The following is a 27,054-nucleotide window of genomic DNA, read 5'->3' on the forward strand; positions in this document are numbered from 1 at the left end:
TACTCTTTTCTGCATTCCATTTTTAGGAGATCTGCTGTCGATTTTATTCATGTGTAAATTTATTTTTTCTATGGCTTTTTAAAGCTCTCTTTGCCTTTGGTGATCTGTTAAGAAACTATGATGCATTCAGGTATTGATTTCATCTTTTTATCTGCTTGACACTCATTTATGCTTCTTGAATACAAAGATTCATGTCTTCAGTCATTTATGGAAAATCTTAGGCTTTATCTTTTTAAATAGATGCTTTGCTGCATTGTTTCAGTTCTCTTCTCAAAGGCTTATTGACTTGATTAAATGATAAATGTATTTGATTATACTTTTCATTATGAGTTTTTCTTGTAAAATGTGTTCTTTTTATTATATATATTTCTTTCTTACATTTTCTATGTTACAGTTGTTCTCATTTACTGTGGCTAATTTCTTTGTAAGTTTTCATTTTAATTCTGAATTTATGGTCAGTGGACTTTTTCTGTGGAATTTTTCTCCTGGCCTGGAATGAGGGTGCACCCCTTTTCAGAGGGTATATTACTATGTATGTGCGGCACCTACCTTATTTCATGCTGTTTATTTTGTCCTTTTTTCCCCCACTTATTTCATTTTACTTGTCATTTGCTACGCATGTTATATTTTGTTTGCTCTTGGATCAATTTAAGTTCATTTCTCAGCTTGTGGTTCCCTAAACCACGAGAGGAGTATAAATTTGAACTCCAGACGAATCGTGGTTACACATTTTTTCGTGGAAACCTTTTGGTTCATTGTTTGCTAAAAGTACTATCCAAAACAAATAAGTCTCTTTGTCTTCTGCCTCTGTTCACAAGAAACTTTCCTTGGTGGTTGTTTTTTGTCTTGTTTTATATCTACTCTTTTACTAATATTTTAGTCCTTTTGAGTCTCAGCTTTGTTCAGGAGTTTCCTGTCCAAACTCTTTCCCCTTGCCTGGGTCTAAGTCTTCTGGGAAAGCTCCGTTTCCTGGAAGTTATTCTGCAGGGGAATTAGAGATTTCAGCTCTATTTCCCAATCAGTTTTCTAACTTTTTGTTTTTTTTTAACCCCTAGGGATTCCTTGACATTATAGTGAACACATTAAAAATGGTTTATAATATTCTAGCCACATAGAAATGTACATTATAGTGAACGAAGTTTTTTAGGGTCTGCAGTTTGCATTATTGCCAGAAATACAAGTCTTAAAATTTTCATTTTAACTTCATGTTTGATTCAAAAGTTCCTTAAATGATAATTTTTAATTTCCCAATAGTTGTGAGTATTGTTTAATTTGGGGATTTATTGAAGTTTATTCTAAAATATGACCTGTAAGTTTCTCCAATTGGGGGATTTGTTAGGATTTCTTTTGTAGTCTTGTGTATCATAATTTGATAGATGTTTAAAGGGCAATGAAAAGGATGAAATATTTTTAAAGGAAGAAATATCAGGTATCATTCTGATAATTAAATTGTTAATGAGAGCAGCCCTTACTTATTTTACATCTAATTGCTTGTCAAACCTTGAAAGTGGTAAAATAACGTGTCCCCAAACTACTGCTCTGTTTACTTCCTTCCTTTTTCTCTAGCGGTTTCTGCTCTGTGTATGTAAATACCGTATTATTTGCTACTGAGATAGTGGTTCTGTTATGAATTCAGTGTGAATAGTAAGTTTTGTCTTTCTTCTATTTATCAGTTTTGTTTTGAAATTATGTTTCAATGTCTCTGCCTAGTCTCACTTTTATTTAGTTCTTGTTTGCCCATCCTTTTACTGTTCCCATTTTGCTATATTCTTTTGGGGTCTCTTTTGTGTATGGTGCATATGTAGATATTTTGGAGTGGCCAAATTTTAACCTTTGTGTTTTAATGATGAGTTTAACCTTTTTAAAACTCACTATTTTATAGGAAATATTTAGTCCTGTGAACATCACTGTGTTTCGTGCTCTGTTTATTTTTCTGCTGTTTCCTTCTGCTTGTCTTCCTCTATATAGCATTTTATTTGCATAGTTTCTGTAGTGATTTAGAAGTCACCCTGTTTTTATGTTTCTGCTGATTACTTAAAACTTAACATTTTAAGAACATACTGTAATATGTGTATTTAAATTTTTCTACATCAGGGCAGAAGTGTTACCCTGTGACTTCCTCCTACGAAAGATGAGAAATGTCACCTCCTTCACTTCCTCTCCTCCTGCCACCAACCCCACTCCTGTGCATGGTTTTAATAAGTGATCGTTTGGATTCTTAAGTCAAATTTCATATTAATACGTGCTATAGATCATCTCTTTAAAAATTTTTTTTATATTGACATGAATTTTGACAGCTGCTGATTGAACAATGTTCATGTAATTTCAGTCCTTACTGACTGTCATTTTATGCCATAACTTCCCCATTTTTTTGTGATTTCTATTTTCATTAATCTCGTTCAACTGGTAAAAAAAAAATTTTTTCAGAAGTGAATGTGGGCAGGGTATTTTCTAAGAGTTGACATATGAGGAGAGAACTTTCTGTTGTGAAAGCGCATGACCAATAACCTGGCTGAGTGTCGGGTTTTTCGGTGGCAACATCGCTCTCAGAAAAACGATTCCTCCCAGTTACTCTGCCGTACTCAGTGACGTATTGATATGACAGAACGTATGAGGGGAGGTTAGTAGGGCATATTCCCAGTCACCTGATACCAAAATCCATTTGATTCCAAATTAAGATGGCGCCTACTCCACAGCACACCATGTTATCTCGTCGTGTGTAGAGAAACACAGTGGACTTCAACATGTTTTCATTTGTTCTCTGATCACCCTCACTAAGGAAACCATGAGTGGTTATTCCTCCTCCACTGAGCGGCACAAAAAGGAGAGAAACGCACAAGTGTTCCATTTGTTTTCTGTGCATCTGAGTAAACTTGAACAGTATTTCTATAAGGCTTTTCCAATAGGCCAAACTTCATTATTAATATATTGGCAATTGTTATCCTATGTAAGTCAAGAAATAGCTAGAGAACCCAGCAGGGATGAAATTTTCAGAAATTCTGTATAATCCCTTTTGAAAGTATGGATTAAAAGTTTCTAATTTGAATCTGATAAATACAAAAACAAAACACTCTGAACCTTTTAATGGCAATTGTTTTGTTTCTGTGATAGTCATTTTATCTTCTTCAATCTTTCTGTTGTGTGGTTGGTTGAGTTTCTATGATGACGTGGCACATAGTTATTTGTGCTTATCAGTGAGCCCTGATCAAGGGCCTATTGTCAGCCAGCTCCTTTCTTCAGCATTCCATGGGGAATACCTCTCGCCATTCCTCGTCAGACCTCATGACAGGATCAGCAGCACCATTTCGTAGATGAGAAAATGGGGACCCAGACAGCTCGTTAATTCATCTTACTGTGCTCCCTGTCAAGTAAACTTCAAATACAAGCATTCTGGATGGACAAGGAAAAAGAGACCCAACCTTTAATTGGAAAAGATTGACCTCGAGGATAGTAGTGCTATGAAAAAACTATGTTTTATTTAAACAAATTCTACTATCATGTACTGTTTTATTTATTTTTTAAGGAGGGTGCAGCTCACAGTGGCCCATGGGGGGATCGAACCGGCAGCCTTGGTGTTATTAGCACCGTGCTCTAACCAACTGAGCTAACTGGTCATCCCTTATATTTTTTAATAAATATTCATAATTTACAAATAGTAACAGTTAATCCTCATAACAACTTAATAAGCACTATTATTCTCTCCATTTTACAGATGAGACAACTGAGGCACAGGGCAATGATAATATGTCCAAGTTAACTCAGTATGTGGTGAAGCAAAATTTCAGGTCTTAGAAGACAGGTCTGAAAAGTAAGGTTAAAACAGCACAGGCAGGTCTATACAGAGCAGTAACCAGCAGTGATATTTCTTCATAACGCTTCCCACAGGTCTGAGGTGTTTGAATTCTGCGTGGCGCTGATCTTATTAAGAATAACAATGCTTCATGTGCCTCTGCCCAGGGTTTTAGAAAGCATGGTACAGGATGAAAATCACTGACTGGCAAAGGAACGTAAAAGGAATGTTCCTGGGCTCCCTCCTTTGGGAAGGAAATGTTCTAAGAACGTCTTATTCATCTGGGGAATTACCACATTTGAGGGAAACATATTCGTAGAATTATGCAATTTGATATTAAAGGGTGGAAAGAAGAGAACATTACCCAGAAGTATTTTTCTGCAGAAAGCTTTGAACTCACTCTGGCTTTAAACCTTATGTTCATACACCTTCAGCAGTAACGAAGAGTTGTTTATTTGTAAATGAGTGAAATAAACTCCGTCTTATGTGATGCGTTATTAAAGGTGGCCCCAGAAAACGCGTTTTAAAATGTATTCCTTCCCTTGTTGGAGCTCCCTGCTTGCCCTTGGGGGTTTGTTTCCTTGAGCACGTTCTCAGTTGGCGCCTGCCCCCTGTGGTAGGCCGAGGAGGCAGCAGTCAGACGGCTGTGAGTGTGCGATGAGGCCCATCCTAACGCACAAATCAGCCCTGTGGCTCTGCGACGTGTGGCAGGGCCTGCGGAGGACCAGGGGAGGGAAGTAACGTCCCCCGGACGCCCGGTGCTTCTCGGGGAGCTAGACTATTGCGGGCCCGACTGTGACATGTTCCCTGCGCGCCTATGACAGCAGCTGCACAGACGCAGGCACGGGACATAATTACAGTCGGGCACCGGGCTTGTTTCCTGCGGGTCTGGGTGACCCCGTCGTGGCTCAGGCAGGCCGCCTACGTGTGAAGAGAAGTGACTGGCCAGCTTGTACAAGACCACAGTCGATCCATCTGTTTAAATACATATTTGTTAGGGAGGGGCTGTGCTTCGTTGAAAATGTAAGTCAAAATGGAGACTGCATGCGTTTAATATTTTACTTTATTAACAAATACTTTCTAAATTATCCACAGAGAGATACATACCTAGTTAAAATACAGAGTTATGCTAACGTCACATAGACTTTTTCTTTTTGGTTCAAAATGCTAGTGTTCAGGCAGCGTGTTTATTAAAAGTTGTTGTTGGTACATTGAATGCACTTGTCAGCAGCCTGGAGCCAATAAGAGGTTAAGGAGCTGATGAAGGAAGATTGCATTGATGTCAACCCCCGAGGAATGTCTTCCACCGCTACTCAGTGTTTGTAGTTTATTTTTCTGTTGAGATAACATTCTAGTTACGGTGGTGAAAAATCATTGACTCCCATTCAAAATGGGAATTAAAATACCGGATTTTAATTCCATGTGTTGGAAGAAGTAGGCCAGCTCATGGCCTTGTGAAGCGATGAAGACAGTATACCAACCCGGTCACTTGGGGGTCCCAGGTCTCAGCCGTTTCATGACCTTGGGTAATTTGCTTAACCTCTGGGAACAACAATTTCCAAAGGCACAAAATCGGGTTGATTGAGTTACTGTGTGAGAAAACTTTGGGGAGCTTTAAAGGCAGGTACAGAGGCAATAGATAAACACCCGAGAGCTCCCGAGAACTGCCCTATCCCCAATAATTGTCCCAGTAAAAGACACCTGGCAAGGGACAGGGAAATGCGACCTGGAGGCCTGCTTATAAGACGCCTGAGAATTGAAAGGATTTTTGTGGGAGGTCCAGAGCTCTACATTATTGGAGAGAAAGAGCCTGTTGGGGGTCTGCTCTGATTTCCTTTCTCATTCCACACCCACACAATATTTGTGGGGGGAAAAAATACTTGGAACACTTGATTCTCCTAGGGGGGAAAACAGAGAGTAACTGTTCATTAAAATGAGATGGTATCTGTAGCAGAACAAGATTTTAGGCGTTTTATGTACAAAAGACCTGATGTGAGAGCCCACGTGCTGCGACACACAGCTGATGGAATTTTTGGTTTTGAACCACAAAACATAAAATTTCCTCCTTAGTTTACCCTTGGTGCCTTTTAGAATCCCTAGACTAGGGGACTCCCTCTGGTGGTTGAATAAAATATCATTTTTATATTAGTGATGCTACACAAAACCGTAAAAAAGCGACCATCTCTGTAGAATAACTTGCTGTAGCGTCTGAAAGTTTTATGATTTTTAAGATACGACACCATCAGGGTTTTGTTGATGATGGTGCAGGAGGACGAGGAAGCATAAAAGGAGAATAAGAAAGATTCTACTCAATTCTAACCTGGGTTGATTGCCCCAATCACAGTTGAAAACAACCTGTCAAAAACAAGCAGAGAAGGCAATGCAAATTGCACATTTAAAAAAAAGAAATGTACAAAATTAAAAAATGAAAGTATTATGAAAATTGAAAATTCTGGAAACACTGCCTGTTATGTCGGTCTTGTAAACTTGCAATGAATGCCCTTTTACTTCTTACATGTACTGAAAAGCCCTTCAGTCAAAAATCATGGTTAATTTTGTTTCACTTGTGTCATTAACATTTATTTGACTATGGAAACCTATAACTCCTGTTATCACGATGTGGATTTGGATCGTGAGGGACGCACTTTGAGAATGGCTACAAATGTTAACTGTCTCATGGTTCAAATAACCAAGGGGTGTTTTACTCATTCATTTTTATTTGGAAGGAAAAAATAGGCAGTGTGTTATGGGAACCCCTTATAAAGGCCTCCTCTTGGAAACCGACAGATATAATCAACAATAAATAAAAAGGAGAAAGAAAATGTTTATCAGTTCTGAAACTAGCAAGTACTGCCAACAATATATCTCAGATCTTTGGCTGGAATTACAACCAAATACAGTACATTGGAAATAGTGTGAAGAAAAAACATCAAAGGTTGATGTGGAACTTCCTGACCTGAAAATGTGCAGTTGTCAGAGCAGAAACTCGAGCAAATTCTGCCAGTTCTCACCAATAGGAGAGCAGGAAGCACAGGCGGCATTGAAAGGAACCGTCTGCCCCAGACCATCCCTGCCCCAAGGCTAAGCAAATGCGGAAAATAAACAACTGTCCAAAAGAACAATGCTGGAGGTATCACTCTCCCTGACTTTAGCTTGTACACAGGGCTACAATAATCAAAACAGCATGGTATTGGCAGAAAAACAGACACATAGACCAATGGAACAGAATTGAGAACCCAGAAATAAAACCATATAAATAAGGACAGGTAATTTTTGACAAAGAAGCAAAAAACATACAATGGAGAAAAGACAGCCTCTTCAATAAATGGTGCTGGGAGAATTGGATAGCCATGTGCAAAAGAATGAAACTGGACTGCTATCTGTCACCATGTACCAAAATTAATTCAAAATGGATCAAAGACTTAAGCATAAGACCTGACACAATAAACTGCATAGAAGAAAACATAGGAATTAAACTTATGGACTTTGGGTTCAAAGAGCATTTTATGAATTTGACTCCAAAGGCAAGGGAAGTTAAAGCTAAAATAAACGAATGGGACTATATGAAACTTAAAAGCTTCTGCACAGCAAAAGAAACCATTGACAAAATAAAGAGGCAGCCAACTGAATGGGAGAAGATTTTTGCAAACAGTGCCTCTGATAAGGGGCTAATATCCAAAATATACAAGGAACTCATGCAACTCAACAACAAAAAAACAACCCAGTTGAAAAATGGGCAGAGGACTTGAAGAGACATTTCTCCAAAGAGGACATACAAATGGCAAATAGACATGAAAAAATGCTCAACATCACTAATCATCAGAGAAATGCAAATCAAAACCACAATGAGATATCACCTCACACCAGTCAGAGTGGCTATCATCAACAAGACAAATAGTAACAAGTGTTGGAGAGGCTGTGGAGAAAAAGGAACCCTCATACTCTGTTGGTGGGAATGCAGACTGATGCAGCCGCTATGGAAGGCAGTGTGGAGGTTCCTCAAAAAATTACGAATAGAATTACCATATGACCCAGCAATCCCCCTCCTGGGTATCTACCCGAAAAATCTGAAAACATTTACTCATAAAGACACGTGTGCTCCAGTGTTCATTGCAGCTTTGTTTACTGTGGCCAAGACATGGAAACAACCAAAATGTCCTTCGATAGATGAATGGATAAAGAAGTGGTGGTATATATACACAATGGAATGCTATTCGGCGGTAAGAAAAGATGATATAGGAACATTTGTGACAACATGGATGGATCTTGAGAGAGTAATGCTGAGCGAAACAAGTCAGACAGAAAAAGCAGAGAACCATGTGATTTCACTGATATGTGGTATATAAACCAAAAACAACAAAAGAACAAGACAGACAAATGAGAAACAAAAACTCGTAGACACAGACAATAGTTTAGTGGTTACCAGAGGGTAAGGGGGGAGGGGGGTGGGAGATGAAGGTAAAGGGGATCAAATACATGGTGATGGAAGGAGAACTGACTCTAGGTGGTGAACACACAATGGGATTTATAGATGATGTAATACAGAATTGTACACCTGAAATCTATGTAAGTTTACTAACAACTGTCACCCCAATAAATTAAAAAAAAAATGTTAAAAACAAAAGGAAGACTATTAAAAAAAAGCTAAAACTATACATAGAAGTTGTTACCTTCCTCAAAGGCAAACAACCATGTCAAGTGGATGTATATATATTCATGCAATCATATTGTTCCCAACCTCAAATAAATTATTTCTTTGACTGAAAAATAAATAAATAAATAAATAAATAAATAAATAAATAATAAAAAATAAACAACCATCCTTCAGCACATTGCTTGTTTAACAGTGGCGATCTTTTTAAATGCAACATATTTTCCTCAACAAAGCAGTAGGGGAATTATTCTTATAATCTCAAGCCTCTAGAAGCAAGGGTAAGCAATTTCCACTAGGATTCCCAAATTCCTGACATTTGAAACCTTTGGGAATCAAGAATGGGAAATTGTATTTCCCAAGAATTCTTGAGAATTCCCGAAATAATCTTTTTTATTTAATTTTCGTTGATCATCTGTAATAATGGCTATAACAGTAAATGTTAAAAACAGAAAAGCCATAGAGAAGGTGGGGCAACCAGGGTTCGTGGCCCTGGCACAGTCTTTCAGAGGTTTCGAAACACTCCTATATGTAAAAGGTCGACACAAAACTTGAGTAAATAAAATTTCCTAAATGGAGGTCGACCAGAATTTCATGACTAGAGCATCTCTTGCTCTGAGCACTAAACAGGGGTCACCATGGTATCATTTTGGCTAGGTTTCTGTTATATTTCAGGTTTTCTCAAAATATAAACAATGTAATGAATACAAACTTTAACCAAATCTTATAGTATACAGTGAGTTTTTACATATATTACACAATGTATTAACATTCCCAATTTCATTTAAATATTTTATTTATTAAATTAAACATTAATAGAAAACAAATGCAAATATTATTCGTTTGAAAATTTAAAAAATACTTCAAATAGTTTTTATTTGCCATTTTTAAAATGAAACTTTAAGAAACATAGAGCATTAATTGCCCGATCAGACAATCGTGATGTTCGCTTTGTAACAAATATACTTGATGTGGAAAAATTTCTTTCCTTTTCTGTAGACGTTGGTCGAATTATTATGAGTGCGTCTAAAAGCGTCTTCAAGTTGGGAGTGAGAGAATGCGTTGCTTCATATAAGCTCATTTCCTTCCTTAGAGAAGCAAATGTTTTGTCTCCATGCATAGGGCTAGGCTTTGATGTCAAAATTGATATTGCTTTAGTCAATTCACACTTCAGATCAGATTCTGCTTTAATGTCAGAACTCACTGTAAGGACTTCCTTTATTTCTTCTCTTGGAACTTCTTCTGCTGTAAACGTTCCTTTAAAAAGTCTTTCCATTAATGACTTTGCCAACCGTGCAATTTCATTCTTACTTGACAAGGCAAAAAATTCATCCTTTTCCATCTCACATAGACAACTAACGTTGCTCAAGTACTTTGTGAGAGACACAAGTTCTCTATTTCTACGTTTAACCAATTCAAATTTTATTTCCTTTAAAAGCATTTGGCTCATTGAAGAATTCTGTTTTTCTAAATTACTGAACAGGAACTTAAAAACTCCTTCACTTGTGAGAATATTCGCTTCTCTATTGCTTAAGGCTTCAACTGCTAATCTTACAGGTTGTAAGCAATTCAACATACCTCTTAATATTTCATAATACTCTTCTTTCCATAAGTGATCGAGTTTCAGCTCTCGTAAAACAGTCTTAATCGGATCTATGATCTTTAAAAATCTCTCTATCATTCTCTCCAGTGTGTTCCAGCGTGTTTTACAGTCCAAAATGACTTCTAGTTCCCTCTTTTCACTCCTGGCTATTTCTTGCTGCAAAAGAGAATTTTTTACTGGAGAATATTTAAAAATTTTCACAATTCTGCGTACGCTGCTAATTGCCAAAGATAGATCATCTCGCAAATCATACTGATTAGCTTGGGCCACACTAACTAACTCAGAATCACTGTTACCATCTTGCTCATATTCAGAATCTGTATTGAATTCACTACCACTGCTGCAAGTCACTGATGCTTCACCTTGCAACTTTTTAACATAAAATACTTTTGTTACAGCTAGATGTAGCGCATGGTTGTAGCAGAACTGTTGAATAGTCGGTGATAATTTTCCGAATTTTTCCATAGCAGCTGCACCCTCGCTTGTGATTGCAACCACATCACTTTCAAGTTTTAACTGAAAGTTTTCTAATCTTTCCTGAAGCAAGGATAACGCTTTTTCTGCAGGACAGTTGCCATGTATTCTTATTAAACCAAGGTTCATAGAGGTCTCACTGCAGTATACGTGAACATTCATGTATCTGCGATTCTTGCAACTGGTCCACTCGTCAATTGAAATGCTCAGTTTTTTATTATCACGTTTGAATACATTCAATTTCTGGATGTACAGTTGTTTCACTTTACTATAATAATTAAGTATTAGTGTCATAACTGAAGATGGACTTCTTGGCAACTGCATTCCTTTGCTTGTGAAACTTTCCCTAATAAACTCACTTTTTGTGATGGTGTTGACTGATATCCCATCCAAGGCTGCTAATTTGCTTACAGTTTCTTCTAAATCCAGTCCCTTAACATGATGTAAGATTGTTGTTTGTCTCTTAGAAGGTGAAGGCATTGGCTCACCATTGGTCAAGTCAGACTTTTTTTTCCTTTTCATTCCGTGGATGTATTCTAGGTGCCTATGTAGACCACTGGTTGATGACGCTTTGCATTGCAAAGTTTTGGAGCATATCTGGCAACGAGCTGATTCCTTATCTTTATCTTTTCTAAAATATTCCCAACATTTTTTATACTCTTTATTCATTGTGATGGCAAACTATAAAAAATATTAAAATATGTATTTATTAAAAATAATAATCGATAAAATTAAGACCTATATTGTGCAACAACTATTTATAGCTAAAACGTGCCACAAAACATCATTATGATATGAGATTGGAAATTATTGAAATATTGGAATAAAGTATTAGCAGTGCAAGTTGTTTTTAAATAGACTGCCTTACCCACAGCAGCTGAGAGAGCCAAGAACACTCACATACATCACAATTGTCAGCTGCAAACAAACTGATCGAATGTGGTTGGTAGTATGGCCGTCACTTTGTGGAAACGATTCATCGTGGAGAACAGAAAACAAAGAGAAATATTTATTTTCACAACCCAGGATTTGACTACAATGTCATATTAAGGTAAACGACCTTAGATTTCCATAGTTCACCTGAAGATGACTTTGTAGTCAAATCCTGGGTTGTGAAAATAAATATTTCTCTGTGTAAATACAACTGTTTTCTGTCCTCCATGATCACATGTGCTCGATTTACAAAAACTAAAATTAGCTGGTCATGTGATATGTGACTCTGATGTCGCATGTGCATGTCTGGTGGCGTGTAATGTAACACAATGTAACTTTAGATAGCGATAAATAGGAAAAATGTCTAAGAGATGCATTGTGAGGAGTACGTTTATTTCCCATTGTGGGTATACCTGGGTTCAAGGAGCCGATTTTCCCGATTTCTCGACCAACTTTTCTCAGGATTCGGGAATGGGAAAGCGAAAAAAATTCCCAAGAACAGGCAGGAAGGAATTCCTGCCCAGAAACCCTAATTTCCACAGACGCAAACGTGGTTATGCAAGCCACAGGAAAAAAAAACATGTGGCCTCACCAAACTGAAAAGCCAACAGGCCCTGTCTTTTCTCCAACCTGACTTCTCACCTCTGTCTGCATTTTCTTTCAGACATTTACTTCCTCACAGTCTGGAAGCTGGAAATCCAAGATCAGTCAGAGTGGGTGTCATGGATGCCCTCTTTCTGACCTATGGACGGCCACCTTCTCTCACTGTGTGCTCAGGTAGCCTTTCCTGGGAGCATATGCTTCCTCTGCCTCTTCCTCGAAGGGCATTAATTCCACCTTGGGGGCCCCACACCCAAGACTGCATCTGTCCTTAATCACCTCCCAAAAGGCTACCTCCAAAGTCATCACATTGGGGGTTCAACATATGAATCTGGAGGGAACACAAACATTGGGTCCCTAACATCTGGCTAGCTAAAGTGGGGGGACAATCTAGAAGAAAAGAGGTGCACTTCATACCCTCCTTGAGGACAAACAAAACTCCTCCCCCATCACCCCCAGTCCACACACACAGCTCGCAGAGCACACTAGAAGTGAAACCTGGTGCGTTTTCCCCATCATATATACTAGAGAGCAGAACATACAGAAATAAAGCTTCCCCCGGCCACAGCCCTGCCTACCTGCCTCAGGTGTAGCATGAATGAATTTATATTTAAGTTTGAATGATGAATTAAATGGGAGTCAGGTAAGCAGAAGTGGGGACCACAAATAATCTACCTATGATATTTTGGGAACAATAGCAGTCCTGTTACTTTATTCAGAGGTGAACAAAACAAAAAAAATTATGTTAAAAATAGAGCCGAATCATACAATATTTGTGTGTCTGTTACTGGCTTCTTCTAGAGATCTGCTGTGCGACATAGATAACAGTACTGCACTGTGCACTTAAAAACCTGTTGAGAAGGTGGAGCTCATGTTGTGTTCTCATGCAATATTTTTTAATTGCTAAAAATAAAAGAAATGCTTCAAACATTGATCTTCACTTTCCTATTATTAACTGAACCATTTAGTAACCAAATAGGTTAGAAAACTAAGCTTCTCCTTATAAAATTATTCCAGCTGTTAAAACCAAAAGAGAGAACTTGAATAATAACATTTAGGATTCCTGATGATTTAATGGATCTAAGTGTTGAGCACTAGTGGATGCCAACTTAAAAAAAAAAAAAAAAAATAGACATCACATGCTTTCTAATGAAAGAATGCATCACGATAATGATCTTGGCAAGGGAATTGAACCAGAGTGTGATCTAGCTTCTGGACCCAGTTGGCAATTTATGGGAAATGCAGAAGACGAAGTATGGTGAACTGTGAAAAACTCCATAGGTCCAATTCCCTAGGTTCTTCAAGATAGTTATCATAATAGAATGAAAGGGAAGGAGAGAGAATGTGTAGATTAAAAGACAGTAAAAGTAATACAAATTTTTTAAAGTGGGCATGCATTCTTGGGTGATAAAATTATAAAGAAAAGCCAGGAAGTGATTCTTGTAACAGTCAGGATAGTGGGTACTTCTGGAGGGAGTAGAGCCATAAGTAAGATGGGCAAAAAGATAAATCCTGGGGCTGTCATGTACAGCATGGTGACTAAATTAACAATACTGTGTTGGATATTTGAAAATTGCTAGGAGTGGATCTTAAAAGATCTCATCACAAGAAAACAATTCATAACTCTGTAGTGATGAATGTTAACTTATTGTAGTGAATATATATATATATATATATATATATATATATATATATATATATATATATATATATATATATATATCATGTTTCCCCGAAAATAAGACCTAGCCAGAAAATCAGCTCTCATGCTATTTTTGGAGCAAAAATTAATATTTAAGACCGGTCTTATTTTACTATAATTTAAGACTGGGTATAATGTAATATGATATTATATAATATAAATATAAGACTGGGTCTTATATTAATTTTTGCTCCAAAAGATGCATTAGAGCTGATTGTCCAGCTAGGTCTTATTTTTTTGGGAAACATGGTATATGTATATATGTATATGTGTGCGTGTATATATATATATATATATATATATATATATATATATATACACATATATATACACACATACATATATGTACATGTAAACATTATGTTGTACACCTGAAACTAATACAATGTTATATGTCAATGATATCTCAATAAAATTTGACAAAAATAACAAAAAAAAGGTGGTAAAGTGGAGGGGCTTCTAAGATGGCTGTTAAAGTTCTATTTCTTGACCTAAGTGATGGTTATGATAGTACTCATTTTAGTTCAGTTATACATAAGTTCTTGATATCTCTATAGCATAATGCCTATAGCCATAATAGTGTTTTCTGTGCTTAAACCTTGTTAAGAGGGTAGATATTATGTTAAGTTACAAAATAAACTGACAGTAATTAAGGGAGTAGGATAAAACTGTGAGAGGTGAAGGATACATGTTTATGGCTTTGATGGTGGTGATGGTTTCATGGGTGGATACCTATCCCCACACTCACTGAGTTGTGTACATTAGTTATGTACAACCTTTTATGTGTCAATCATACCTCAATACAGTAGTTTACAAAGATTATTTACTTTATAATAATTCATTGAGCTCTACATTTTTTTTGTTTTCTTGTGTTTTATTTTACTATAAAAGAATTTTAAAATATGGGAGAAAGCACAACATGCAAAACATAGATTAATCATATTCTTTGCAAAAAGATTTACTCCAGAAAAAAAGAAGAAAATTTAAAAGAGGAACTAGAGTGTCAAGAGAATTATAAATATGTGAAATACTATGAACTATTATCTCCAGGTCATTTCCTTTCCTTTCAAGTTCCCAGGGAAGTTATTAAATTTATATGAAACATTCAACTCTATGATTGTAAGTTAGAAAATCTGTTTGACATTTTACTGGAAAAATGTAAGGGAACCAAATTGTCTCAAAACAAATCAACAATAAAATAAAGTACTGACAAAGCTATTATGTAACAACAAAGAATGTGTTACAGCAGAATTCTTTCAGATTTCAAAGAGCTTACTTCTAAGAGCACAAAAGCTTCAATTTACTTTGTATGAAATGAATGTAAACCCGGAAACAAAACCTGACCAAAACAACATACAAATAAAACCACAGACTCATCTCAATATAAACATAGCAACAAAAATTGTTAATAAAATGAAATTCATTGTTGTGTGACTAACCCATGCTCATTCTCAGAATGTAAGAATGATTTAATGGTAGGAGGCTTCTTAATATAATTTCTCTTGAGAAAAAGATGGGGAAGAAAATACTCTGTATTTCATCAAAAAGTCATCAAACACCCATTGTACCTTTTTCTTAACTTCTTAATAAAAATCTTTAATGATGTTTTTTAAAACCTCACTAACAGCAGAACTTTTTACTCTCAAAACTACTATTAATATTGTTCTAGAAAAAAATCTTTAATGATGTTTTTTAAAACCTCACTAACAGCAGAACTTTTTACTCTCAAAACTACTATTAATATTGTTCTAGAAATGACGTATTGTTCTAGACATATTGCTTTAAATACTATTCCAGAAATAACAAAGAAATTGTTTAAAATGTTTTCTCAGAATATGAAGTATAAATAATTTAAAGGAACATTTACATAGTAAGGGCTCAAAATTGTTTAAAAACTTTAATTTGCAGATAAAAGAGTTTTCCACATGAAGAAAACAAAACTATTGACTAAAAATAAAAAAAATAATTATTCTGCAAAGGCATCCAATCACAAAATTTATATTTTATTTATTTTGTTTCTTTTTATTTATTTAGGAAAAGTGCTTTCTACAAAAGGGCAGCTGCAAAATACACAATTTATATTTCTAAATGTTATTTCTCTATATCAGTAAATAAGTACTTAGAAAAATATAAAGATACTCCATTTACAATAGCAGTTGTTATTCAGTAGCCTTACAGACATCAAAATGCAAGAGATGGAATTACCTGTGCTTTTTTCCACTTCCTCTTAAAATTCGTATCCTGCTTAAAAAAAAAAAAAAGTATTAATTTTATTATAATAACAAAGATCTGTTTTCTTTAAAAATTGAAAAATAAAATACATCAACAAATTTTACCATTATATTTTAATAGGTGATGTACCAATACTCACTCCATAGGAGTATTTTTCAGTCATTTTTATTTTATTTATTGCTTATTTTATTTTATTTACTATTTTTTTAGTACTAGGAGAGTCTTCAGAAGATGTCTCACTCAAGCCCTCTTTTCAAATAGGAAATTTAGGGCCTGACAGTTTACAGGATTTAAGGTTTCTAGTCAATGATAAAGCCGGGATTAAAACGCAGAACTTCTGATTTTGAATCCACACTTCCTTCACTTTGACCTAATTTCCTTATCCACTTTACTCTCCATTACATTAATAATAACGCCTTAGTTATTAATGGTCTTTGTTTTATTTAACTTAGATTTGAGAGTATTAATAAAGCACTTCTTTCAACTCACACTGATACTTTGAGCTTGGAGCCAAAATTTATCAACGGAGATTGAGGGATTCAGGCTCGCTGGGCATTGAAAATGTTCACGTGTATCTTTTCTCATCTAATACTGACTGTCTCCTGCCACAGGAGACACTTATTTTCTACTAAGTTGATAAAACTGAAAATGAGAAAACGTTCTCCTTTTCAATGGCTCATCTGCCCTCTGGCCTCCTTCCTGTCCATTGAAGAACAGAAACAGATAAAGGTGACCTGTCCATTCACCAAAATACATGTCTTCCTTGCCCGTTTGTGAAACTCAACAGAATGAAAGGTTTTATGGCCAGATGCTGGATATTGTCTTATTAACAAAGTGGTTATACTAATTTCTAATCACTTTGCCATGATCCCAATCCACAAACTTGATTGAGAAACAAACAGATCCTTCTTTTAAACCTTATCTGAAATCCTAGTTTAGCCAAACATGGCCACCACGGTCAACATTAATTATTAATGTAATAGGGAAATAAGTGACAAAGTGCAAGCAGTTGGTGCCCAGGACAGGAAGCAGTGCAAGCAGTGCAGTTCAGGCAAGGAAAGGGAGAGGAATTACAGGTCTGGAGAGGCAGAAGACAAGACAGGCTCAGGGTGGGACTCCAGCCATTTTCTCCTAACCACAGAGCATGAATGACCCCATGCTATGATGTCAGGACACCTCCCACCCACGCCACAGAGTTGTGCATGATGATATCTAATCCATGCTCCTAGATGACTCTTTTCAGAACTGTCTCTCCCTCATGCCTCCAAAACTGTCCCCTAATCATCACTGCCCACTAATGCTTCCTACTTTGCTGAAAAGACTAAAGCAATCACACAACACCCTCACAGGCTCCCCCATCGTATTTTCCCCTAGTCACCACCCTCCTATTCTCTGATTTCCTATTTCTATAGATGAATTGCCTGCATCCGTGTCTGAGGCAACCTCTCAGTGAGGCGCTCACTCACCTTCTGCCTATTTGAGGATACTGCTCTCAAATCTCTCCTTCCCCTGCGTCATCACTACCCCACTCCATTGGCTCATTCCATTAGCATTCAGGCACATTGTTATATTTTCTTATTAAATTAAAAAGAAAGAGCACGCACACATTCCATTTTCTTGACACCATTTCTCCTCTCAGATTGAACCCTACTCCTCTGCCCCTACACGCTTTCCCCGTTCCCTTCTTTGTGCCGCCTCTGCCGCGCTGCTGAGCCACGCTCACATCAAGGTCCCCAGTGACCTCCATAAGTCCCCTCATGGATACTCGGTGTTCATCTTGTTTGAACAACCAGCGCACTGAAAATGATTGTTTACTTGGCTTTCAAGACACGCTCCTGTTTTTCTTCCCACTCACTGGCTATTCCTACTCTGTTTCCTTCCTCATCTCCCAGACCTTTGGTTTGGTGCTCATGTGCTTCGCCTCAAACTACCTCCATCGCATTGGTGATTTTATCCTGATTCTCGGCTTTCAGTATCACCCTTGCATGGACAACACTCACCTTGATACCTGCAGCTCACACTTCTCCCCTGAATTACATACCACATAGTTAAGGTTCTCATGAGGCACTTACAATTTAGGTTGTCATATCCCAAACGAGCTTTTCTTCTCTCTCAAATGCTGCTCTCTTTTCCCATCTCTGTTAGTTGAATTACTATCCATTCAGGTGCTCAGGTGAAAAACCTTGGACTTATCGTGATGTCTCTCTTTTCTTCACACCATACATTCAACATGTTAACGGCTTCTGGTGACTCAGTGCTCAGATTACATGTCTCCCCGGCACCCTCACGGTGATCACCTTGGTCTGTCGCTAACTCTTCTCAGCTAGATTATTGCAACATCTTTCAAACTGGCTTTCCTGCTTTCACTCTTCACCCACTCCAGTCTGTGTTCAACAAGGCAGCGAGAGGGATCATTTTAAAAGGTAAGTCACATCATGTCACTGTTTGTTTAAAACCCTGAATATAAAATAAATGTGCATATAATAACCCTGCATATGAATTAAATAACTCCCCACCAAAGAGCAAAAGCTGAATTCTTAAATTTGCCTACAAAGCGCACACATGTGGCCCCACCGTTACCTCTGTGACCTCCCGTTACCCTTCCCTTGATCCTTCTGCTTCAGCTACAATGGATTCACGAGGAACCCTTTACCTCAGGGCCTTCGCACGTGCTGTTCTCACAGCCTACATCCAGTCCATTAACAAATCCTGATGGCTCTACCTTCAAATTAATTCTAGAATCTGATCTCTTCTCTACACAAAGATTTTCTCACATTTCTGCCCCCAAAATATCTACAGAGCTCAGTTGCTCAGACCTCACCTAAGCAATGAGGCTTACACTTCTTGCACCTCCTAACCCACTGGATATTCCCCAACTCCCTTACTTTGCTTTATTTTTCTTCATAGCACATGTTACATATCACATAACTTCATTATTTATCGTGTTTTTTTGTCTCTCTCCCCTTACTGTAATGGAAGCTCTGTGTGGGCAGGGATATTTGCCATTTTTGGCCACTGCTTTAGCTGAAAACTACTCCTGGCACACGGTACATCAGTAAACGATTGAGTGAGTGAATGAATGAATCTAGCTCATTAGCTTGATGGGATTTACAATGAGAATGGTGAGCTTCCCGAGGCCCCTGTTATTCATATCAAAAGTAGTAACATCTTCCACTGCTAACACCTTTCTCACTGTGTACATAAGTGTTTATTCTAGGGAGTCTTTCTACTCTCACAGTTAGCAAAATAGAGGTGGACAAACGGGGTCCGAGAGATCACGGAAGGCATGTGTGCAGGGGGTAGTAAAAGTCTACATTTGAGAGTTAGACCGTCTATCCCATAACACATCTGGGGAGCTCTATTACGTTAATTCACGAGGGGGAGATCATATCCCCAACTCAGTTTTCTACAAAAACTAGGCATTATAAACCAACGTCATCAGCCAAACTATAGAATTAAAGTTAATGCTGCAGCAAGTACAAGAAGTTGCAAAACCCTTTCACCAACTGCTCGTACTACTGAGATCTTATCCTCGTCAGTGAATTGTTTTGGATGCTGTGCCTGTGAGATGGGTTCTGACAAGCTGCAGCCTCCTGTCAGCCAGCTCCCTTCCACAGAACGGCGTGCCTTCTCCGTTCCCCAAACCCACAGACTCCAGGCCAGCCCTTCCTCATTGCGTAAAGGAAGGAGGGATTTTCAGGTAGTCATGTTGCCGACACCTTTTTTCTTCTTCTATGGGGATTGTTCATTCTTCTCTCCACAGTTCCCTCGAAGCCCCTTTGATAGCATTTCCTTTCTCCCTCTGTGATTCCTCCCACCAGTTTAATATACGTCATGAGAGAAAGTAGAATGTAGAAGTTAAGAGCACAGAGCAAAGCAAAACTGCCTGAATGCAAATACTAGCGCCACCATCTAACCACTTGAATGACCGTGAATTGGATACTTAGCCACTCTATTCTAAAATGAGGATAATACCTGTATGAGTAAAAAAATTGCAAAAATGGCTTCAGTTCTTTATTGAATCCATACATGTAGCTCTTTGACTGTGGAACAGTAAGCAAAGTATGAGAAAAAATTACGCTGAAGAGAAGAGATAAAGGGGTTAAGGAGAAGTCATCATGCAAGAGTAGATTTCCAAACCTCTTGCTTCACCCTGACATTGGTAGCCAAGTTTATACCAACTGTCCCTTCTAAGAGACTGGAAGAATCTTCTCTGCTTTTAATAGGAGATACAGAGAACAAAACAATGAAAAAGAAAAAAGAGACTCAAACAAGTGCAGACAATGCAGGTTAAAAAATGGACATTTAAATACATTTCTCTCTCTATTTCAACACAAAAGAAAGTATTGCAGTCACAAATCAAGAATAGGCTTCTCTTTAAAAAGAGGAAAGAATCAGAGAATAAGAGCTCAAAAATGGGGGCTCTAATTTACCATTCACTGCTTTAGACCAAGACACCAAAAAGTTATAGCCTCATTATAAGAGGCACTGTAAATAATACAACCCCTGCGTAGATTTAAAGCCTGACTTTTCATCACCTTGATGGTCCAAGCAATCTTAAACCCTGATCTTGGGTTACGATGGTTCCAGACCTGAAGTACCTCTAGTTACCTAGCAAAAGCAAAGAAAAGTTCTCTCTGAAGAGAGAACACATTAAAAAAGAAACAAAAAAATCGAGAAAATAATAACTTTGGAAAAAACTTTCTATGGGATTTATCATTAGAGTAGACATAATTGAATATAGAATTAGTAAACTGGAAGAAAGATTAGGAGAAACTAAACAGTGTAAAGCACTAAAAGACAAGGTGATAAAAAATATGGAGGAAAGGTAACAGATTTTAAGGGTACAAAAAAAGTGTATCTCAGAAGAAGAAGAAGACAGAGACTGTGGCAGACAAAAGTATTTGAAGAAATAAGAGCTGAGATTTTCTAGAATTGATGAAAGATATCACATCAAAGATTCAAGAAGATCCATGAATCTAAAACAAGACACATAAAAAGAAATCGACACCTAGACACATGATAGTAAAACTTTAGAAACATTAATGCCCATAGGAAAGGAAGTCTTAAAAGAGCCATAAGAAAATGGCCAGATTATTTTCAAAAGAAACATGCCCTAGAACCCAACCTGCCTGCCTGCGTTGTACAGTGCATTGCCTGAAAAAGGAAATCTCTAAAATAGACCTAAATACTGCCTGTGAGTTAGGTCATTCTGATGTTGGATGGCTCTAAATGCTAAAAAATGCTTTCTTTGGCTCAGTCAGTATCGCACAATTATTGTGTCCAGTGGTGTGCTGGTAAATGATACAACATTTGTACCATTTGCTGGTTTCTGTGGTGGAGACAGTCTCACCAGGGCTGCCTTCAAGCGGCCAATGGGATTGCTGCAGTGGGGAAGCAAGGCATGCAGTCAGCCCTGGTGTGGGCCATGCCTTCGGCTGGGCTGTAGTCCTGGTTGTCCTTTCTTGTCAAAGTGACATGTCCCTAATTCTTGAGTTATTTCACCCAGGTAATCAATCATTTGTGGAATATTCTTTCACTCCATGCCTAGTTATTAAGGGCCTACTCTTTGCCAATAAATGTCCTAGGAAGTAAGTATACATCAGGAACATATCGTGTCTTCATGGAGTTTACGTTATAGTGGAAAAGGCACTGAGCAAACAAGTAAATATATTATCTGTCAAATGTTGATAAATGACATAGAGAAAAATATATGGGCGTAAGGTAGGGGGAGAATTCCTGCTTTATATGGGGGAAGGCCTCACTGATACACCGTTTCCCCGAAAAGAAGACCTAGCTGAACCATCAGCTCTAATGCGTCTTTTGGAGCAAAAATTAATACAAGACCGGGTCGTATTTTACTGTAAGACTGGGTCTTATATAATGTGGTATTACATTATATAAGACCTGGTCTTGTATTAATATTTGCTCCAAAAGACGCATTAGAGCTGATGGTCCGGCTAGGTCTTATTTTCAGGGAAACACGGTAAAACCATATGATATATTTCCTCTCTGCTCTTATTCTTTGCTGTAATGTTATTGATAAATTAGAGAGGAAAACTGATGAGTTCATGAAAAGAAAGCTGAATTTATGAAAACATTTAGAAGAGCTTCCATAGAGTATAAGTACTGTGAAGAGTTATTGCAGATATTGCAAGTGTTCAAAAGAGCTGAGCTACATTTAAAAATGGGGAGGGTCCAGTAAACATGCAAAATTTCAGCCCCACCTACAAGATTGGAAAACCAGGCAATGTGGCCCCTGCATTCTCGTGTCCATCAGACCAGGTCCGAGCTCTCCATTCTGGCCCCGCCATCCCCAGAGGGCTCTCTGCACTCACCTTAGAGTATCCACCCGGCCCCTGTAGCCACTTCAGTTTGTAATCCTGCAAAGGTAATAATTTTTTTTTTTAAGAATTTGATAATTCTATTTGTTTCTAAATTGCTTTTTCACTGTGTTTAAAAATCAACCCCACAATCAAAACCCCCCAAAATTTGAAGTAGGTAGCTCTGCAGCCTACTTTATGAGGGGTTTCCAAAATACACTTGGAAGAATGGTAGCACAAATACAAAATCGGTATATAAATTTGCACGGTAGCCATTTTGAAGGGGAAACAAAATCAGGAAATAAAATATCCAGTGTTAAAATATTCAAAATACCTCGTATTAGTAATCAAGATATATAATATTATACAGATACTGATATTGTTCAATGTGTGTCTATTTCAACATAAATTGTTAGTGTTAGAGCAGTTTCTTCTTGTGACTGACCTTGTCCTATCAGCATTTCTAAAATACAATGAAGTATAAGTGACATTTCATACTTTGAAGTTATTTAATATACATAGGACAATATGGAGGAGTTTAACTAACTTAATTACAAATCAGTGCAAATATTTTTTCATCAACAACTGTAAGATGGTTGTCAAATTATTGCCCATGCAAGTTAAATATTTTTTAAATCACCAGCTCCAAAATACCAATAAACTTCAAAACCAACAGCAAAATCAACACCTACACCAGTTCCTAAAACATATTTTATGGACTCTGTTTATGCAACATCACCTTCCATGTGCCAAGACACGTACTTACAAAATTCCATTTACAATGCTGCCTAGAAACCACTATTAGTCATTATAAATATTGATATAACTAAATAATTCTCACAAATCAAATGTTGGCAAATAAAAACAAGTGATTCTGGAATACTTTCTAGAGCCACTCTCAGCCATTTCAAATGGTTTATTTTGTTTGTTTTTGGAAGACTAGGAGGAGGATAAAATAGCTAAAGCAAGTCTTAAAACTAAAATAACATTGTCAATTTAATAGTGTATATACATGGAAATGGTTAAATAAGAAATGTTTGACATAAGAAGCTATTTTACATTGAACTCAGTTGTCTTCCCCATCACATTGCTATTTCCTTACATCTAATTGTCAGCTGTAGAACTCACACAAATACATGTATTTGGTTGACATTAAATCCATCTGGAGACCATTTTAAAAACATTCTTGTTTCATCCTTATAGTTTTGCTATCTAGATTGTGTGAGGTCCGAAGACCTTTTAAACTACATTTTTAATATGGCCAAATATTCTAGTTATCACTGTTGATATCCGATGGGCATGATGAAATCGTAATAGAGGATTTGTTGTTCAAATATATGACTCAATTGACTGTGTCTAAAAGATGGAGTCTGTCTGTATCCAGAATTTCTGAGTGAAATATTCCAATTAATGTAAATCCTGGTTATGAGCCAATGAGTAAATTACCAGCATGTATTCATGCATCTATCTCTAAGATGACATTGGTTACACATTTATGGAGTGCCTGTGATATCCAGGGGCTGTGCAAAATATTGAGACTAGAACCCCAGACAAGATAGGTGTCTGTCTTCAGGAAACTGTGCAAACCTAATAGTGGAACACATGCAACAGCAAAAATAGGCATCCATCCATTCGACAAACTTATACCAAACGCCTAAGGCAAGACCACCACTGAGCTGGGCTCAAAAGAGGCCATAAATAAAACAAGTCAGTACCGTCAAGGATCTCACGCTGTAGGGAGAAAATCATGACACCTATTACAGTATCGCTGATAAGCACTTGATAACATGACAACCTAGTCCATGCAAGTGATATGGATAGAACATCCCTCGGGAAATAAAACCTGAGCTTAACATGAAGGAAGGAGTGGACAGGGGCCGTCCAGGCTGACGGGACAGCACATGCAGACGCAGGCAAGGCTGAAGGTCTAATGATTTGAGGGTTCAGGTTGCTGGGTGGGGCGTCTGCGTGACTAGATGGCAGGAGGGGGGGCTCAGTCATGAGAAACCTCGTACTCCATGCAGAGTGTGTATGGACGCTGCCCTTAGGAAACAGGAAGCCCCTGCAAAACTTTAAGCAGGGAGTGACATAGTCAATTATTTTTCAGAAACATCTTTTAAGAAGGTTGTGTAGTTGAGGAGAGATAAAAAGAGGACCTGAAGAAAGACAGCAGGAATGGATGAAAGAGAACAGTTAGCAGCAAGCGACTGGTATTGAATATCAAATAGAATTTAGCGATTAATTTTATCATGCCTAGGTTTCTGGCCTGAGGAATCAAATGTACAATTAAACTATATATTCTGAAAGGATATGGGGTGGGAAGACTAGAGTTGAAAATAAGTACGCATTTGTTGTACATGTTGAGTCTGAGATACCTCAGGTAGAGATGCACCACAGCTTGTTGGATGACACGGTTGGAATGTAAGGCCTGAAGGACTAGGCCGGAAATATAAACTGTGGGCAGCACCGGGGTGGACGAAGTGACTCTGCAAGTGATTGCAGCCTGAGAGGGGACAAGGGCAGAGCCCTGAGGAATAGAAAAGTTACAACAAACAGGCAGAGGCAGTCAACCCAGAGAATGAGAAGGGAAGATTTTAAGTCTGTAGGACAAAAATTAGGAGAATGGCGTCAGTGGAAACATAGGAGGGAAAAAAAAATCCAAGAAAGAGTAAGTGTCCAGTGCACCTGAGATGTCAAGTAAACTGAGTGGTGAAATGTACCCAGTATGTTTTTACAAGACTGCAACCAAACCAAGCAGCCGGCAAGAGGATTCTGGTTGAAGAAAAGTATGGGCCATTTGTATGTAATGCAGCTATTTCCAGGATCAGAGAAGGTCTTGTGTTCTGGTATGGGGAAAATTTTATTTATTGGGGGAGGGAGAAAAGGATACAAGAGGAAAGAGGTAGAACATAACACATAGCACTTAGGCTGCAGGCTTTTCTGTGTAGCTAAATTTTAAAAAATACCAGTGGAAACAATGGACCCTATCATGTACAAAATTTGGTAAAATAACCATAAGTAGAAAAGATTGATTTTTAAGTGACTTTGGGATACAATATTTTGATATTGTATACATTCTTGGAGGGAGTCATCCAAGGAACAGAAAGAACTATGAAGACAGTTTAAAATCCGCTTAGTAGTTATATTGTTTAATGTAATATTAGTATCAACATTTTGCAACTTATTTATATCTACTGTTAAAAAATAATTAAGTTAATGATTGAGGAGTCAGTATTTTCAGTGAAAGATAAAAGAGGTAACATTTTAAATGAACAAACAAACAAAAACAAGTGAATAAACCTGAACTGTGAAAATGAAACTCAGATTTTCCACCTCTGACCACTGAAATGGCCTAGAAACAGTGAGCACTTCCGGTGCCCTGGCTGTCGTCTCTGCTGACCTACTGAAAGAAACCAGAGCTCCAATGCAATGGACGTTCGGGGGTCCATTTGGGACCATTGACTGTCTGAGTATTAGATAAGAATTCACCGAGATGTAAAGGTGAAGTTAGGTGACTGAAAACAAAGCATGTTGAGGGACAACATGTATAGTATGATCTCATTTGGGTTAAAAAATTAGACACACACGATCGTCCCAAGTGCAGTGCACGGTTAGATGTGGTTTTAATTTTTTAAATTTTGCTTATCTCCATTTACTAGCTATTTATATTTTACACGATCTGCTTTCATAATTTTCAAAATGCACTTTGAGGAGGAACATCGTCAAGTGGCCAAATAGCTCCCTGGTGACTAACAGGCAGCAGACAGAAGCCAGGGTGTGGTGAAGGCTGACCAGGCATGGAAACGAAGTGAAAACTACTCAGGATGAGTCAGCATGTAAGAGAGGAGGGAGCAGGGAGAGGAATGAAAAGCAGACAGCTCAGTCTACACACAGGCGTTCTCTGCACTCGCTTTGGCGCTGCTTTCTGCTCCCCGGAAGATGCTTTCTTACACACATCTGTGCGGCTCATGCTTCAGTCTTCATGCAATGTCTCCTCCCCACGGAAGCCTATTTAAAATCACGACACTCTTTCCCACCCCACCTCTTCCCTCCACTACACAAATCCCCCCGCATCCCTGACCGTACTCGGGGTCTATAGACCTTAGTAAATTTCTAACATTTTATGTCATTTTTACTTTTTGATTGTTTATTGTCTGTCTCCTCTCCTGGAGTGGAAACACAATTTAACAGAAATTATTTTAGTCTGTTTGGTTCACTAATGTATCCCTCACACCTACCATGTTTCCACAAAAATAAGACCTAGCTGGACAGTCAGCTCTAATGCATCTTTTGGAGCAAAAAGTAATATAAGACCCAGTCTTATTTTACTATTACATAAGAACAGGCATAATATAATATATAATATAATACCCGGTCTTATATTTTAATTTTTGCTCCAAAAGATGCATTAGAGCTGATTTTCCGGCTAGGTCTTACTTTCGGGTAAACACGGTAGAACAGAGTATGGCACATAGTATTACTTGATAACTATGTGCTGAATTAAAAGAAGGGTTATTTAGGGTTGGGAGAGACATGAGCCCATTTATGCGCTGACCTTGACTCTTCCTAGGAAGAAAGATAAACCCAATTCATGAACTTCAGGATGGTAGAAGCAATCCTCATACAAGAGAGTTCTCGTATGTCTTCCTAGAGTGTATATAGTACGCATATAGGAGTAAGCAGATAAAAGCTGTGCAGAATGTCTTCTAAGCCAGTGAGAGGGGAACTGATTACCTCCTGTGTCCT

At 37.7% G+C, this 27,054-nt stretch overlaps 1 protein-coding gene across 10 annotated transcripts in view; it reads right to left on the minus strand.

The window, feature by feature from the left end:
* Positions 1-4,837: 4,837 nt before the first annotated feature.
* Positions 4,838-27,054, minus strand: part of LOC109443974 (uncharacterized) — a 30,254-nt gene continuing 8,037 nt past the window's right edge. For 5 of the 10 annotated variants that reach the window (XM_074318395.1, XM_074318394.1, XM_074318393.1 and 2 more), the window contains 3 exons: positions 22,324-22,368; positions 15,959-15,994; positions 4,838-11,199 (listed from right to left, as the gene is read on the minus strand). In XM_074318395.1, coding sequence (XP_074174496.1) covers positions 9,316-11,199; positions 15,959-15,994; positions 22,324-22,368 — 1,965 coding nt within the window. In that variant the 3' untranslated portion in view covers positions 4,838-9,315. Of the gene's footprint in view, positions 11,200-15,958; positions 15,998-18,057; positions 18,370-22,323; positions 22,369-27,054 lie in introns of all 10 variants that reach the window. The other 5 variants (XM_074318401.1, XM_074318396.1, XM_074318399.1 and 2 more) reach the window with 4 other exon arrangements.

Source organism: Rhinolophus sinicus, linkage group LG14 (assembly GCF_036562045.2).
Source record: "Rhinolophus sinicus isolate RSC01 linkage group LG14, ASM3656204v1, whole genome shotgun sequence".
NCBI lineage: Eukaryota > Metazoa > Chordata > Mammalia > Chiroptera > Rhinolophidae > Rhinolophus > Rhinolophus sinicus.